We start from the raw sequence: 16,865 nt of genomic DNA, 5'->3' as shown, positions 1-16,865 counted from the left end.
ACCTCTGTTGTTGAAGCTGCGGAAGGCTGCGGCGCATATGAGGTTTAAGTTCTCCCAGAAGCGTGGATGAACGCCCATATCTCCACGAAAAATCGGTTACAGAAGGATAATGGGATACAGAACATCTTGATGACCGCTTGTTGGGTTATTGACTTTGAGCCTCAAAGTTTTTATAGTTTTTACTATCGAACCCGAAATACCAACTGTTTTCAATATCAACACCGCATCCAAATTCCATCCTTTACTCTGTTCTCAGGATACTTTGAACCTTTGGCTACATTGATAGCTACTCAGCAAGCCCTCCGAAGTTATCTCAAGGTGGTTCAAGGGATTAGTCTCTTGGAACCGATGCTTACGGTTCCTGCTTCACAGAGTTACTAAGTCTATAGATACCGACTGCATTGAGATTGCTTCCGGACTGTCCCCAAGGCTAATGTTCTTACCGGCCGATGTTTTCGAGGTTACTCGGAACCTTATTACCCATCAGCCTACTGTAGTTGGTTCAACAAGATCTGGATTCAAAGATCCTTCTTCCTCGACTGGCTTGTACGGACGTGGTTCTACACTATACGAGTAATGGCTTCCCTAGAACAGCCAAGGACAATCACTACAGTTAGCGATACTTCTCTTGTGAATATCACATCACGAACAAATGACGAGCCGAGGCAAAGCGACAGCAGCAGCCGAGAGAAAAACGAGCAACAAGAACCAAGAGAACCTCTCAAAGACACCTTAAGAAGACTTCTGGAGGAGCACGAACATGATCAGAATTTCCCTGACGAACTTCTCAAGCGGGCGCGCGAATATCTCGAGAACGAAAATGACGAGCAACAGGATGCTGAGCTGGGCCAGAGCATCTCTAGAGAATTCGAGGCGGCTCAGAAGGAGTTGATGCTAAATAGCTCCATCTATCCTGAAGTCCGAGCTTATGTGGATGATACGGATGACCAAACCTTGCCAGTCGGCACATTCAGAGTATTCTTTTTGGGAACGATATTTTCAGTTATTGGCACTGGAGTCGAACAGTTCTTTTCACTTCGAATGCCTCCGATTGGACTTTCGACATTTATTGTACAGATACTAGCGTTGCCCGTAGGGAAGCTGTTGGCGAAATGGCTGTCCACGAGCAAATTCCGGGTGTGTTGTCGGGAGTTCACACTCAATCCTGGACCATTCAACCAAAAGGAACAGATTCTGATCGCAATGATGGCGAATGTTACCTTTGGCGGTTCTGCCATTGGAGCCTACGTCGTGAGCATCATCCAAGTCCTAAAACTCGATGTGTTTTACGGGGAGAAGAACCTCTCGAATAGTATTCTTTGGCAAATCCTCACGCTCCTATCGACTCAGTTCATGGGATATGGATGTGCAGGTCTGGTTCGGAGGTTTCTGGTATACCCGCCTTCGATGATCTGGCCAAAGACTTTGGTTAATATTGGGCTCGCCAAGGCATTGAACAAGGACAATGGACATTCACAAGATACAGTGCACGGATGGAAGATGTCGCGATACAAGTTTTTCTTGATCTGCTTTACTTCCATGTTCTTTTATTTCTGGATTCCCAATTACTTGTTCAAAGCTCTTTACTTGTTCAACTGGCCGACATGGATATCACCAGGCAACGTCACACTCGCCCTCATAGCCGGATCAACCTGCGGTTTGGGCCTCAACCCCTTACCAACATTAGACTGGAATGTCGCCACCTATCTCGGTGACCCTATAGCAACACCCTTCTTCACGCTCATGAACGTTGCAAGCGGCATGGCAATTTGGGATTTCATAGTCGCGCCGCTGGTGTACTTCAACAATGTCTGGAACACGGGCTACCTCCCTATTAACAACAACTACATTTACGACAACCATGGCTCGCGGTACAACATCTCGCGCGTATTGCTGCCCGACCTTACGCTTAATCAGACCGCGTACCACGAGTACAGTGTCCCCCTCATGACTTCCACTCAGGTGATCAAGTATGCGGCTGCCTTTATGATATACGCTGCTACACCCGTGCACATGTACCTCTGGCACCGCAAGGATATCATGTCTAGGATACGGGCTTGTTGGGCACGGAAGTCGCGAGACGAGGAGTTCAATGATGTGCACAACCGTCTTATGTCTGCGTATCCAGAGTGTCCTCACTGGTGGTACATTGCCATTCTCGTTGCATCTTTCATCATCGCCTGTATCTCGGTGAGTCTGTGGCCAACTGGCATGCCAATATGGGGCATCGTTCTAGCTGTCCTCTTCACCGTCGTGTTGCAGATCCCGATTGGGATGCTCTTGGCTGTTACGAACCTGGAGATTTCAACACGTATTCTTTCCCAGCTTATCGCTGGCTATGTGTTTGAGGGACAACCAATTCCGAACATGATTTTCCAGATGTTCAGTTTTATGTCGACACACCAGTCGCTCAACTTTGCTGGTGATCTCAAGCTGGCGCACTATACCAAGATTCCACCAAGGTGGGCGTTCGCTGCACAGGTTTATGCGACGCTTTTGGCAAGTTTTGTTGGGTTGGGCGTGAATCACTGGTTACTCCGTAACGTGGAGGATGTTTGTCAAGCGCATCAGAAAAACCGCTTCACGTGTCCCCGTACGCACACATTCTTCTTGTCCACGGTGATATGGGGCGTCGTCGGACCACGCCGACTGTTCGGTACGCAAGGTCCCTACCGAGCCGTCACATACACAATCCCCATCGGTGTCATAGTCCCCATCGCCGTCTACTTCATGTCCAAGCGGTGGCCCAACGCCTTCTGGCGCAACGTCAACGCGCCAATCCTATTCAGCGGACCGATGGCGTGGGCTCCGTTCAACTGGAGCTACATGCAGGGCTCGGTAGTTCTGGCGTTTGTGTTCAACAGGGTGATCAAGAGACGGTACGCGGCGTGGTGGGAGAAGTACGCGTACGTGCTGACGAGTTCTGTGAGCGCGGCTATTGGTATTTCTGGCGCGGTAATGTACTTTGCGGTGCAGTCTTCGGGGAATGTGCTGGATTGGTGGGGTAACAGGATTCAGACGGAGGGTGTTGATCAAGGGGGCTTTGTGGCTGGTGGAAAAGCTGTTAGGTGTTCGATGCTGAAGGTGCCTGAGAAGGGTTACTTTGATATCGGATTCGAGTGGAAGGTGTAAGTCACCGTTGGTTGGTTCGGTTCTGAGAAATGCTTGCGTATCGACCAAGTAGCGGAAGTGTTTTCATTACCTGCCTACTCTAACTGTTAAGATATCTAGCATAGTCAATGTGTTTTAACCTGTTAAGAAGACATTATCCATGAGAATTTGATAACAACCTAATATTAGGCTTGAATAGCACAGACTTGGAGTGATCTCACCCGGAGGCGAGGGCCAAGAATAGCAACACGAGTGTTCCTGACAGCTGACACTGGCACCGACACACCTCGCCTGGGTTAATAATTAGACTTTGCCTTTGACATAATTAGCAACTGAATTCGCCATCGATATGAGCCTGTTAACCGCGCGCGGATAATGAAACATTATATGCGGCCACAAACGCGCCGTCGATCGGCAACCTGATAATGTCGCCACTTTGTTGGTTGTTGGTTCTGTGTAGTACTAGGTATTTCGGTAAGACCAGAATGATGACCGAGACGGGTTACAAAGCACCAATCATCTGATACACAGTCAAGAGTTGCGATGAGACTGAAACAGGGCGCCAGAAGAATTCATTTTAAATAAACTTTATCGTGATAAACGTATCATCGTTCGGATGTGGCCGCCCGTTTGGTGTTGAAGATACAAGTGACAGCTGCGTACCCGGGAGCTCGGTTCGGCGCTTGGAGTTGACACGGAAGGGAGTCTGCGTGTCAAATCGCTATGGATACTCGAAATGGAACAGAATTGGCCGTCGGAATTAAGAAACGCTCATGGAAAGATGGTGAGTAAGCTGAACTCGAAGGAAGAGGCAACCAAAAAAAAATTGCGGAGTTAAGGTCAACAAGGAAGAGAAAAGCGATGATGGAATGGAAGGGTCCGTAGGGAAATGAGGTATATCAATCCAAACATGAAAGCTGCTGCGCCTACTCTGCTCTCTCTCACTCTGAGGAGAGAGAGAGAGAGAGGCAGTGCCACAGAAGCGAGCAAGCGAGCTACAGTAGAAAATCATCAGGGTCAAGGTCTGCCTTACAGGGCTGGATGGCGCCATTCCGCTTTAGTCTAGGTCTTGGAGATGGGGTCAAGTTTGAGGCCTTTGCTCAGCCTTTTCTTTCTTCTTTTCTTCAACAGATGCAGGCAGGCAGGCATTAATTCTTGATCGAGATGCTGCTACATGAGATGATTACAATTCAATCTGCGAAACAAACTCTTTTGAGAAATCAGAAGATCTTTTCGGTGAGGCAGCCAAAAACGCAAATCGTCCTAGTTTTTGGGGGCCGTTTCGTTTCGTGCATTAAGTTAGTTCTTATCGGACGAGGCAGCACTCTCTCGGTGCCGGAAGAGTATGAAATCCGTATGTGGTATTTTGGCTGTCACGAGCCAATAGAATAATGGGATTCTTGCTAATGCTTGTCTGTCTAACTGTGCCGCGAGCTTGGGGAACTCACACAAATTGAACTGTGGGTTTCTGCTCTAGGTCCTTGGCTTGGGACTTTGGTTAATTAACTTGTCGTTTACTCCGTAGAGTCAAAGGGAAACGTCATTTTGGGCCTGAAGCTATTCGCACCAGGTCGTGTAACGCTGCAATGCGCATTTGACAAGTCTACATGAGATGACGTACGCGCGCCTTTGGTCCTACATACTCTGAAAGTGCTCTTCTGGCATCTTCCAACGGCTATTGATCATGTTCTGCATCATTGTGCAAGTCCTGTGCGTCCCGATATGACAGGCATAGAGGTTGGTTCATCTGTACGATATTAGTTCCCGCTGCATGTCAAAAGGAAGAGGCATCCAATGAATCCTTGACGTTGATCAAACCTGTTGTCTGACAATGATAATATCGATGCGAGGCTGATGAACAAAAACCGTTGCAGTCAATCTTGAAGAATGCTGATGGGATGCTTGATCCTGGTTAGCTTAGGGCTGAGGCTGTGAGAACCGGCGTCGATTTTTAGGCGGATCCAAGCCTCGATAGGCGTCCCCTAGCACTGCCCGCGATAGCCAAGTGTAAGTGGAAGTGGAAACAGGGGGTGACTCAGAGCGAATGAGGACGAGGTCACCGAATGCAGAACATTGCAGCACTTGCATAGCGAAGAAATGGACTTTAGTCCTTGACAGGGTTTTTTGGTTGGTCTGTCCTTGATGACTCAATCGCCGGGGGGATCCCATGATGCGAGATAATGGGCATTGTACCTAGTCTTTCACCGAAGGACATTTTCGAGTCCGACGGACAAACTCGCGATGCGACAAAGGAGACGAAATAGACTCGGGATAGTAATTACACTTGTTGGTCGAGTTAGAAGTTCTCATGATTGATGTCTGTTGGTGATAATTTTAGGGTCATGTTTCAACCGTGGCCGCGTGTTGTTGGCCATTGAAGTCCTAGATTACGTTGTCTTCTAATTGTAAAACCCCAATTCATCTGCCCATGAGTTGATTTCTTCTCTAATTACGGGATTGTCACTTGTCGTCCGTGTCCTGATCTCCCGCTTCGATACCCGTTTTCTCGATCCCACTAACCTTGCAACTGATTAAATCAACGAGATAATTCGTGACTGGCGGTTCGAACCAACAGAAACTGTCATGGGTGGCCGTGGCTGAGATGACCCAGGGGGGAGTCATCGGCATGGGCATTTTCCTCTCTGCTTGGGGGCCAGGACTAGACTAGGTAGACAGGGATCACTTTTAGTGGCCGCAGACGGTACCTACCTAGGCAGAAACGGCCTTCTCCACCTTCAAGGCTGCCTTTTACCTTTACAGAGACACAGGGAGTAACCAAGCCTCTGGGAGGGAACACCACCCCTTTACAAGTCTCTTTTGTATATATCGTCGAACCGCTTTGCGAACCACTCACTTACACCACAACCAACACCACACTACTGCACACACTCTCACAAATCAACCCCCAGGCACCAACACCCCATATTTTACACTTACTTTACAAGACGTACAGTCTAGTTCTAGTCCCCAGGCATCCAATTCCTCCAAAAGTCACTCGGTACTTGCAACTAGCTTACACAGCTTTCAAACTACCCTTCCTCATTTCTATATAACCCACCTCCATCTGCCACCCTCTTAACAACCAAACAGAACACTCAATTCATCTTACACAAACACTACTCACTATAAGAGCTTGATCTTCCCTCTCACCTCTCTCTCCTTTCAAACTGTCTTCTCAATCATCACCTCTTATCATTGCGAACATCGTCCACAACCGTCGTCGTCGTCGAAGCAGCACTTCTTCACCACCTGAGCAGACCATATCAAGAACATATCGTCTGCCTCCGGTCATCATCCAAGAGGATCCCCCACAGCGCAACAGCCGCTTAGAACCTCTCAGCACCGACACAATGTGCACTACAAACATCTACACATACGTCCACCCTGATGGACGCCGCGAGCAGTGGTCTCAACCTACGCTCTGCGCAAACTCTCGCCATGGACAAGTCTGCGCCAGCAACTTTCTGTTCGAGCACCCAGTCCAATACGTTCCCGCTCCCTACGATGCTTCTTCTTACCCTTATGCTACTCAACTCCCTCCTACGCCTCAGTATAGCCCTGCTCCCTCTACACCGTCGGGCTCATACCGCTCAGGAGATGAATCAGACCGCTCATACACCAGCAACGGCAGCAAGAAGAAGCGATCATCTGGAGTCTACATCAACGGTCAGAAGGTTCTTGATCTGAACCGTCGTGAGCGTCGACCAAGCTCTCGTCACCAGGAGAGAATCGTCTTGGTCGACAGCCCCCCTACACCACGCACTCCTCCCCAGCAATGGAATGCCCCTCACACTGCCCCTGCATCACCCATCTCAAACACATACATCGTCGACTCTTCAAGGGACCCTACCAAGCGCCGCCCCGTCATCGTTGATGAGCGAACTCTTCAGCCTGACCAGCGCCGTGTCCAGATCGAAGTCGTCGACAACCACCACCGCTCCAAGCACCACCGCCACTCATCAAGCGGCTCCAGACACTCCGAACAGGAGGAAGAGCGCCGCCAACGACGTCGTGAGGAGAAGCGCCGAGAGGAAGCTGAGCTTCGTCTCCGCACTCGTATCGCAGAGGCCAACGCAAAGATCGCCTCTCGCCCTGTCGCCCCTGCTCCTGCCCCTCCCAAGCGCTCTGCTACATACAAGCGCCCCTCCGTTGAAGTCGTCGACAGCCAAGCAGTTCTCGCTGACGAGCTTCGTCGCCTGAGCTTTGAGGAGGAGCGTCGTGAGGATAAGGCTCGTCGCCTTGCTCGTCGCGAGGAGAAGAAGGAGGAGGAGGCTCAGCGCGAACGTCTCCGTGAGCGCATGCAGCCCAAGCGACGCCTCACAATCGGCGCTGGCAGCAGACGGCCTTCCGAGATGTACGAGCCAGGAGTGTACCGATATGAGTAAACGGTGTAGTTGAAGAATTTGGTCTTGTATCACTTTGATCTGTTTTACATGGAGTTTATTTTGAAGGAAATGATATTTAGCGATTAGACTTGGGATTGGGAACTATCTGTATACGTTTAAGGGAGTTTGATATTGGGATTGGGATACCAACGAGCGAGGCAATGAGCCGATTTTAAGGATTACAGAACACTTAGTTAGATACAAGACACAAAACAGCAAGAAAAAAAAAGAACTCAGAATGGGTTTTGTTTTTTGAATACTTTGGTTCCTACTTGCATTACTGTGAATGTTTCCACTGAGAAGATGAGGATAGAGAGACAGAGGCTCAATGGCTTGGAAGGAGGTGAGACACTAAAGCAGGTACAAGACATTCGACATCAAAATGTGCAAGAATAAGAAAAACCTGTCTGTCTCATGACCCTAGGACTGAGGGTGTGCGAACTCAGTGTAAGTGAATGGGCTGCACACCAAGACATGACGATCTCCCTCACCGAAATTGTAAAAATCAAGCGACTTCCAAACCACATCACGATATTGCACTCCTCGGCATCAAAGTGTAAAAAATAAGGGAACCTCAAAACACCGAAGGATCGCGCATGCATACATCGTGAATCAGAACAAGGATAGTTCCAACCAAAGTTCTTTTTTGCCCCTGGAGCTGGAGGAGTGGAGATACACACCGACAAAAAAACACCAAGAATCGAAAGATGGGGTCGTTTTGGGACTTTGGTGAAGCTTCATCTTGAGGCCGCGGGATCAAGTTATTTCGTGAACATGAGGTTTAGGTGCATGCAAGTTGGGGGCGTATTTTGGATCTTGGGTTGATGCCCTGAGGCATAGCATGAATTGCTGTGTTGAGTATAAGGAGGCATATTGCAAGGGCTTGGAGGGGTTGTTTTCGCCGCCATCAGTGGCATTTCAATTGGAATCTCTCCATTGACCGATTGCCTTGTCTGCCTAAAAATGTCCTACACTAGAGAAATGTATGTAGCTTTGGTCGAACCCCGCTCATGATGTGCCGATCGAGACATTAGCCGATAGGGCCTCATGACACCCTGTTTCTCAAGGCACCCATTGGTAGTTCGCTTCTGGTGCGGGCATCTGGCGGGGTCTGATGTACCTGTATGTATGCATGTAGGTAGGTCTGAGATGCTTTCTCCAGTGACTCACTGTTGATCTATGGCGAGATGATAGCATGTTTGATAGAGTACGTTTTGGGAAATCACCGACGATGCCAAGACTGAACAAGTCATGTACCAACGTGAAAATGTATGTAAATACAAATAGATTTGGTAAGATAGTGACAGTCTAGACCATCATACGAATGTAAATCCTGGCAGGCATGTTGAAGCCAGACCGTAGCTGTGTGCAGTAGTGTCGGGACTACTGCTCAGCGGGAGCAAAAGGTGTTGAAACCATTCCGATATCATGTTGAACCCTTCCCATACCCAACTTCACAAAATAGTGAATCATTCTCAATTTAGTAGTCACTTCCACGACTGATAACCTCTTTGTGCGACTCGCGAAGCAGAATAGTCTACAGCCATTAGCATCCACCTCATATCTTCACTCACACGCCAACTTACATGCTCGAACTGCGCCGAGTAAGACCCCTTGATATCAGCAAGCGGTTCATACGCTTCAAGAATACCATTCGAGACCAAAGAGTTCAGCTTTACAGCCCGTCAGTAATCTTCCCTATCGCATACGCTTATAGCACTTACACCAGCGAGATATCGCTCTTGGCCCAAACGCTCAAGATAGCGACGACAAAAGACAATAGTGCCAAACTGCTCGCGAATGACTTTATAAAGCCGATTCGCCGACGCGAAGGGTAAATTGACATGTCTCGGCGCATCATGATGCAAACCATAGCCATAAATGCCCACCTAAGCTCATCAGCAACAACCCAACTCACATAACATACATACTTACATCGTCGTAAAGCCGCCCAGTGCCGGTTGTACCAAACGTCTCAATGGCAAACACTTCGCCTTCCTCCATCTTCGTCTGATCATTGTTCTTGATAAACGGGATCGACTTTCCGCCGTGGATCTGGTAGTGCTTGATGTTGTGCGCTGAGATGTTGCGGACGGGCTTGACGGGGTATGTCTTTCCGTTGATTTCAACCTCATAACTCTCCATTGCCTCTTGAATTGCGGCGCTGACGTCGCAGATGCGAACGTCGATACCAGAAGCCTGCAGCTGTCAGACACGTAGTACGTGAGAGAGAGAAATGCTTACCTTTATGCCGCTGTTGGTTGCGTCTTTGACGGCATTCAGAAGATTATCATATGTAGGATCGAACGACATGGTGAATGCACTGTCGACGATCCAACCATTGATCTGCACGCCGAAATCAACCTTCATGACATCCTCATACTCGAGGACCACATCCTTCTGGCCAGGATTAGGCGTATAATGCGCAGTTTCATGGTTCAGACTAAGACCCGTCGGGAACCCCATTCCAGCCTTGAGGTTATCACCAGGTTCAATACCCTGGTTCCCCAGAAGCGCACGCACGCCATCCTCAATTCCATTAGCGACATCGATGAGTTTATCACCCGGCTTAACATTCTCCTGGGTCCACTGTCGGACCTGCCGATGAACTTCAGCAGCTTTTCGGTAATCGTTCAGAAACTCTGGGTCTTCGAGCTGTCGACGACCCATGAAGCGAAATTCTTTAGCTGTAGTACGAGCATTATTGTAATCCTGAATTTCACCGGTGGGAAACTCTTTGAAGAGATCACTCAGTGGGACTCTGGGAGGTGAAGATTGCTGTGTAGGAGCCTTCTTCTTCTTCTTTGGCTTTCTCTTTTTCTTCTTCTTACCAGCACCGTCAGTCAGCGGTCCGGCGGGAGCGTTGTTGTCATCATCGTCGTCGTCGTCGACCCCTTCGCCTTCCAGACTACCATCGCCATCGCGGGCGAGATGAGCACCGCGTGGCTCTCCGCCTGCAGAGGATGGCTTGGATGAGAGTGGTCCTTGGCCTGAAACGTGTAAGTGAAGTTTCTATGTGTATCAAAGGCTATGAGATGTACCATTTCCTCCAGAATGATCGTCTTCAGATGTCTTGGCGCCCATTTCGACATGAACGCTGCTTCAAATCCCAGAATTGTTGATGAGTGACTGAAGTGAGGTGAGATGACGATGATGGATCAGGATAGGGTGCTATAACATGGGGGGTAAGCGGTTATCTGCGGCAGAAACGAATATGGAAATGCAGCACATGGACCATCAGGATCACTAGCTTCACAATGATAGGACGCCTGACAGCCGTGAATCCTTCAGACACTGTCTCGGTGTGCTATTGAGTAACTCCATCGTGAAGCTGTACAGACTTAGGAAGTAAACCGCATTTGATCCCCAGTGGACCCATCCGTATTGTCCAGTGAGTACTGACTCGCTCGAATACTACGTCCCATTTACGCGACGGCTTTACGGAGCTATGTGGATTCTTAGAACATTCCAAATCGAAATCCCATGATGGGTCCATCACGCAGCGGGTCTTGATGGGGCTCTCGTAAAGAACCAAGACCCTGATTACGAGTCAAGTACGGAGTACAGAGTAGTTCCCTTGGCTTCATAGATCGTCGCAGCCACATCGCAAGAACACGTGGGAATGATGAAAGCGACGGGCGGAAATATGCTGACAAGTCTAGATATAAATTCATGATGCGCTCCAACATATATGCCTCTCATCCCATAATGCCACGCCTAGACTATGTGCAAGGTAAAAAGCCATGTACAATGCTCGTGCCAAACAGCATAAAGTACGGCGCCCCAAAAATAAAACCAAAATGACATGCAGATTCCATGCTTTCGAATGTCCCAAACCATAATGCGTAAAATATAGGTGAGTAGGGTAAGTAGGTGAGCCAGTTGTCTATGCTGCTGGCTGAACTCCGCCGCGTGGCCGAGGCTTGAGGTTTAATATAGGAACATCCGCATTATCGAAGCCGTGATGCGATGTGCGATCTCTCAATCGCTCGTAGTGTTTTCGTAGTCGGCTCTCACCAACAACTAGCTCGAATCCAACCAGGAAACAGAAGCTTATCTCCAACCTAGCCAGTTCTGCTTCACTGACGCCACCCACCTTGGCCATCTTGGCATGGGGATAAGATAGATCTTCAAGAGCTTTCATGGCAACTCTAAGACCAGCCAGGACTAGACGATGGGCGTTGCGCCGGGTGACAGGGATAGCTCGCTCCTCAACGGCTAATCGGTGTATATACAGTGATGTCGCGAGGTATACTGCGGTACTCATGGGACAGAATTGGTGTAGTCGCTGAAGATATTGGTTGATAGTGATCGGAGGCTCATTCTTGCTGTAGAACTTGCGTGTTATAGCGCTGTGTTGCAAATTGACAGGCTGAGAATCGGCTCCGACGACAACATAAGGCTCTGATTGAGGTGGCGGCGACATGAGACCTGGGTGAGGCTTCAGTCGCACGCCATCAATATCCCCCGATTCTGGTTGATTCACATGCACAGGTTCAGGCTTATCTTTGGCAGCCAATCTCTTAGCCTCAAGCTCAGCCTGTTTCCTTAATTTCGCCAGATTCTTATCAGAGTATGACCGCACAATATTCTCCTTCTCGGCTTGCATGCCACTCATGTGCGGCACAGTAGGAGATTTTGGCGGTGGTGTCGGAGGTACATCGCCCGTTATCCTGACCAGAAGCTCGACGCCAGCGCTCAGCAGAGCGAGTGCTTCTGCTGGCGACATCTCGAAGAGGCCATGATCGGCAGAGGCTTTCGGTGCGGAGGGGTCGTCGGCGATCAAATGAGGATCGGAAGAGGGCACCGGGGGAGGAGGCGGCGGTCGATCAGTCGTGGTATCGGGATGTCGCAGTGGAATTGTGCCGGCCTGAGCCTCGGTAGTAACAGCCGTTTGATAAGACATGGCTGGAAAAAGCAAATTGGGTGTAAAAGCTTGGTCGGTGGTCAAGACACAGAGCTATTGACGCGTCTCAATCTCTTAAGGCGCTGGGCAAGATCGGGCTCGACGCCTTTCATGATCTCTCGTTAATCGAGACGTAGTGGAGGAGAGTGAAGAACAATTTGTTTGGAGCAAGTTTTCGTATCACGGGCTAGGCCTGTTTTTGTTGTTGCTTTGGGTCGAGTCGGGCGTAGGTAAATAAATGCCAAATCCAATCCAATCCAATACCAGCGCAAAGTTGCGACTTGTAGTGGGACGAGAATACCGAAGTGGAGTGGCGGGGCCTAAGATCTCGACGTGGGACCCTGGAGGAGTAAGTGCAGTAGTCGCAGAGGGTCCCGTGAGGGCGTCGAGTCGAGCCTTTATAGTTTATCGACTTCAGTATGAGATCGTAACGGTCGAGAGGAAGCGAGCGAGCGAAGCCTGATGATACAAGAGCCGGACCGACTAATTTAGCGTGGCGTTGTTTTAGGATGAAGAAGAAATGAAATGAGATGAATTGTCCGAGATGAGTCGCGGTCGTGAGACTCGAACTCGCCAGGAAGAGCCTGCGATAAAGAACTCTAAAGGAAATCAGATCAAGGATCAAAGAGAGAGGTTGCGAGATTAAAAAGAGAATGTAAATGAAGTGATTTGTTTGCTTTTGTTGCCTGTGCCTAGGCAATATTGTATGTATGTATCTGTCGGCGGCTGCCCACCCCAAGAAGGGGACCTGCCCGCACTTGCACCCGCTTGCGCCTGCACCCGCCAGCACCTGCACCAGCAGCAACTAGCCCCACCTTCCTCCCGAGCTTCTTTTTTCGTGTCACGAGCACGTGGTGCGGGGGAGAAATAAGATGAGATTTGATTTGATTTGATTTGATTTGACTCAGTAGATCAGCAAATGCCTATCGTGATCAATTCCCATATTTTTCGCGTCTTCTTTCTCTCAACATCAAAGAACTAATCACCTTCTAGCCTTGAAAGTGGAATGCAACGGTACCAATCTTGTCAAATTAAGTCCAGGCCAGGACATTCACTCCCTCAGATTTAGCCTCCGAGATGGATGAATGGTGTTATTCCACGGTAGGCTCCGGATATGAAAGCAGCGTATTTATCGTGTTATCCTGGCAACATTGCAGTAAATACGGGGTATGTTTACGGATACGGATATACAATCCACCCGCTGAGGATCTAGACCAAACGGCCTATGGGTTAAACTACTGCATGACCAGCAGAGGAGAAGAGCCGCAAGAGATGATGATCTTCCCTGCCAAGGCAACCATTTAGGCGTCGTCTGATATTTTTCCCGGCGTCTAGACACGGCCACCCCGGATTTGGGGTTTAAGCCTGCTGACCAGTTCTGCATGAGAAATTTCAGAAACTCCATCAGTTACGCGCCCTTGCCACGATTTCTCTTTTCTCTTTTAGATCACACAATCAATAACGAATAGCGGGTTCTGGTGGCGATACGACGAATCACTTACTTGTCCTGGCCAAGTAGTCGCGGAAACAACCTCGGCACGTCCCGTTGTAAAGATTAGACTTATACAAAGAGAAACAGTATTAAAAATAGGTATTAGCAAGGACATAAGAAGACTTTCAACATATGCTTTATATCCAATCGAAACATGTTCACATGATCAGGCTCTGATATGCTTGAAAGACGCACACTTCCACACATACAAAATCTATATGCTGAATTGTTCGTCACGTACATATTAGGAATGGCCATTCTGAAGTGCTGCAATGGGATGTTGCTCAACAATAGACTCGCAATTCTAGAGACACGAAGAACAGATGATATTGGAGGTATATCCTTTCCATAATCAGCACGATATTCATTTTGCCTTTCTGCAACTTCGTCCCGCCTCGATGTTAAATCGTTTAGTAATGATGAAATTTGGCTACATCCTTACATTGAATACTGCTGCATGCCAGCTTGCAATTCTGGGTCTTGTTGCTCCAGTCAACAGACTCCCTAAGAGGCAAAGCTGCTTGAATGAACCCAAGGAACACCCGTATTCACAAGAGAAGAACCCTTCACGAGCCTTGTGATCAAAACATTGCTCTTAATGCACCTATCAATGCTACCAATCTAAGCAAATCCCGGCATTCCCACACCTAGATCCAAGCCCAGCCCAAAAATCCACATTATCATCTCATCGTTCATAAATCTTAGCAGTCCGGCGCAACCTTGCAGTCAACCACTGCCGTTTGACCCGCCTGCACCTTAGCAATCGCCTCCGTCAACACACTCTCCAGGTCTGAAGCCTTGTCAACTCTAGCAGCGTGAATATCCCCACCTGCAGCAGCCTTGGCGATACCAGCGTAGTCTGGTACAGGATCGAAGGAAATGTTGATCTCTTCGTTTGTGGCCTTTGAGCCGAGACCGTCGGGGTGAACCAATAGTAGAGATCTACGAGGAGCGTTCCATCCTGTTACAAGTTAGTATGTTATGGTCTGATTGGTGAGATGACTTACCCTTGTTGTTGAGCACGATGGTCAAGACGGGAATCTTGTATCGTCTTGAGATCCAGTACACACTACCAGGTACTGTGAAGAGATATGTTCCATCTCCTACAATCTGCACAACGAACTTGCCCTTGTTCGTACCGCCATTTTCAGCATCTGTTGCAAGCTTGATACCCAAGGCGCCGCCACCAGACCAACCTAGACCACCGCCACCACAGTTGATCCAAGATCCGGGAATCGTGGGCTGGATGTTGTCGTGTACGAAGCCAGTGTTGGTGACAGCTTCAATGGCCCAGATTGTGTCTTCGGGACAAAGGTCACGGAGCTTCTTGCTAAGATGGCCGGTTCCGAATGTATCGTCTGCGAGAGGCTCAGCGGCCTTGGCGATGCTAGCGAGCTTGTTCTCGTGGACTTGAGCGCGCTGCTTCTCTGTCTCGGCGGCGTTGACCTCAAGTTTGCTGGCAAATTCCTTCTTGTTAAGAGCTTCAGTAATTTGCTGGATTGAAGTGAGACCATCGGCCTTGTAGCGCGCATCGGCTTGGATGTAGTGAGTTGGCATTTGCTGCTTCAGGGGATCAACATCGATGTGGAAGATCTTTGCATCCTCGCGAGGCTTGCAGCGGGTTTGAACCCAGGGTACGTCACAGTCTAGAACGACGATGGTATCAGCAGACTCAACAGCATCGTCAACGCCAAACTTCAGTCCAATCCAAGCGGGATGGTCAGCGGGGAAGCACATGTCGCAACCACCGGTATCCAAGACTCGCAGACCCTTGACCTTATCCGCCAACTCAACAAGCGCGGCGGGAACTTTGTGGTTTCGTCCGCTGTACCCTGTCACCAACAAAGGAGCCTTTGCACCAGCCAAAGCCTCAGCGATCTTATCAACAGCACTTGTAGGAAGACCACCAAGCTCAACCGGCTCCCAATGTTCTTGTTTGAGCGAATAAGGCTTAAGATCAGCCTCGAGAATCTCACGCGCACTGCACAGATACACGGGACCTTGGGGATCGGATGTAGCGAATTGCAGAGCGCGGTTCACCATTTGCTTCACGTTAGCCCCTGTCTTGATCTCGCCTGTGTATCGGCAGTACTGAGAGATGATCTGTTTTTGGTCTGGTACATCCTGTATCCAGTGGATATACTCTGTGCGACTTCCACGGTGTTCGCCTTCTTGCGTGAATGGCGATAGACCGGCGAATACTAACACGGGGGCACGGCCTGTAGAAGCGTTGTGGACGGCTGCTCCGAGGCCTTGAGTTCCAACGTCAACGTGGACGATTACACACTGGGGTTTGCCTGTTAAACGGGCGTAACCATCAGCCATTGACATGGCCACCATCTAATCATGTCAGTTTTGCCTAGAAATGCTCATGGAATTAGGTATACCTCATTGGGACATGTGATGATCTTGGGGAATTTGCCCTTCTTCTCCCTCTGCCCCTTGACCATAGCCTCAATAATACTCGGATGATCGGTACCCAAGTTCACAAAACAATGGGTGATGCCAGCATCCCAGATAGCCTCAAAGAAGGCAAAGGATGCGGTATACATATCATCACTTGCTGTTGAGTAAGAACGGTTCATGATTGCTGTGGGTGAAGGCGTATGAAGAGCTGTTGACGCTTTTGAGTGGCTCGCAGATAGAGACAGAGAGGGGCTTCTTCCGTCTCGTTGAGAGAGTGATGAGATTGCTGCGGTGTTGTATCTCCTCACTGAAGATTGAAGCTGTGCTGGGCGACATTTTGAGAGGCCTTGAGCGGCTAATCTGGATCTTTGAAGGAGTGTCATCATGAATTGTGTTCTATGCTCGGGTTAGTATCTTGATGCGTTTACATAAAGTGGTGATGAGGCTCAATGATGTATGATGGCGGTGTAAGTGTTACCCCAAAGCATAAGCAAATGCCGAACTTCACTCACTACCTCGAATACTTACATGAGTATCCTAGTCAATGATCAACACCAATCAGCTA

At 49.0% G+C, this 16,865-nt stretch overlaps 5 protein-coding genes across 5 annotated transcripts; 2 read left to right on the top strand and 3 right to left on the bottom strand.

The window, feature by feature from the left end:
- Positions 1 to 576: 576 nt before the first annotated feature.
- Positions 577 to 3,132, top strand: FSUBG_433 (OPT family small oligopeptide transporter; the record flags this gene model as incomplete). The annotated part of the gene is made up of 1 exon (XM_036682307.1): positions 577 to 3,132. The coding sequence occupies one exon, from the start codon at positions 577 to 579 to the stop codon at positions 3,130 to 3,132; it is 2,556 nt and encodes an 851-aa protein (XP_036543956.1).
- Positions 3,133 to 6,461: 3,329 nt separating this feature from the next.
- On the top strand, positions 6,462 to 7,496 carry FSUBG_432 (uncharacterized protein; the record flags this gene model as incomplete). Its single annotated transcript, XM_036682296.1, has 1 exon — positions 6,462 to 7,496. The coding sequence occupies one exon, from the start codon at positions 6,462 to 6,464 to the stop codon at positions 7,494 to 7,496; it is 1,035 nt and encodes a 344-aa protein (XP_036543955.1).
- Positions 7,497 to 8,976: 1,480 nt separating this feature from the next.
- On the bottom strand, positions 8,977 to 10,580 carry FSUBG_431 (methionyl aminopeptidase; the record flags this gene model as incomplete). Its single annotated transcript, XM_036682285.1, has 6 exons — positions 8,977 to 9,033; positions 9,083 to 9,169; positions 9,221 to 9,385; positions 9,432 to 9,695; positions 9,741 to 10,486; positions 10,538 to 10,580. The coding sequence occupies 6 exons, from the start codon at positions 10,578 to 10,580 to the stop codon at positions 8,977 to 8,979; spliced, it is 1,362 nt and encodes a 453-aa protein (XP_036543954.1).
- An 802-nt stretch (positions 10,581 to 11,382) lies between these two features.
- FSUBG_430 (PHO85 cyclin-7) lies at positions 11,383 to 12,402 on the bottom strand (the record flags this gene model as incomplete). Its single annotated transcript, XM_036682274.1, has 1 exon — positions 11,383 to 12,402. One exon carries the CDS (start codon positions 12,400 to 12,402, stop codon positions 11,383 to 11,385), a length of 1,020 nt encoding a protein of 339 aa, XP_036543953.1.
- Positions 12,403 to 14,595: 2,193 nt separating this feature from the next.
- Positions 14,596 to 16,479, bottom strand: FSUBG_429 (Benzoilformate decarboxylase; the record flags this gene model as incomplete). The annotated part of the gene is made up of 3 exons (XM_036682263.1): positions 14,596 to 14,855; positions 14,902 to 16,234; positions 16,282 to 16,479. The coding sequence occupies 3 exons, from the start codon at positions 16,477 to 16,479 to the stop codon at positions 14,596 to 14,598; spliced, it is 1,791 nt and encodes a 596-aa protein (XP_036543952.1).
- Between the last annotated feature and the right edge of the window lie 386 nt (positions 16,480 to 16,865).

Source organism: Fusarium subglutinans, assembly GCF_013396075.1.
Source record: "Fusarium subglutinans strain NRRL 66333 chromosome Unknown NRRL66333_c0000002, whole genome shotgun sequence".
Lineage (NCBI taxonomy): Eukaryota > Fungi > Ascomycota > Sordariomycetes > Hypocreales > Nectriaceae > Fusarium > Fusarium subglutinans.
This window is presented reverse-complemented; position numbering and strand designations above follow the sequence as displayed.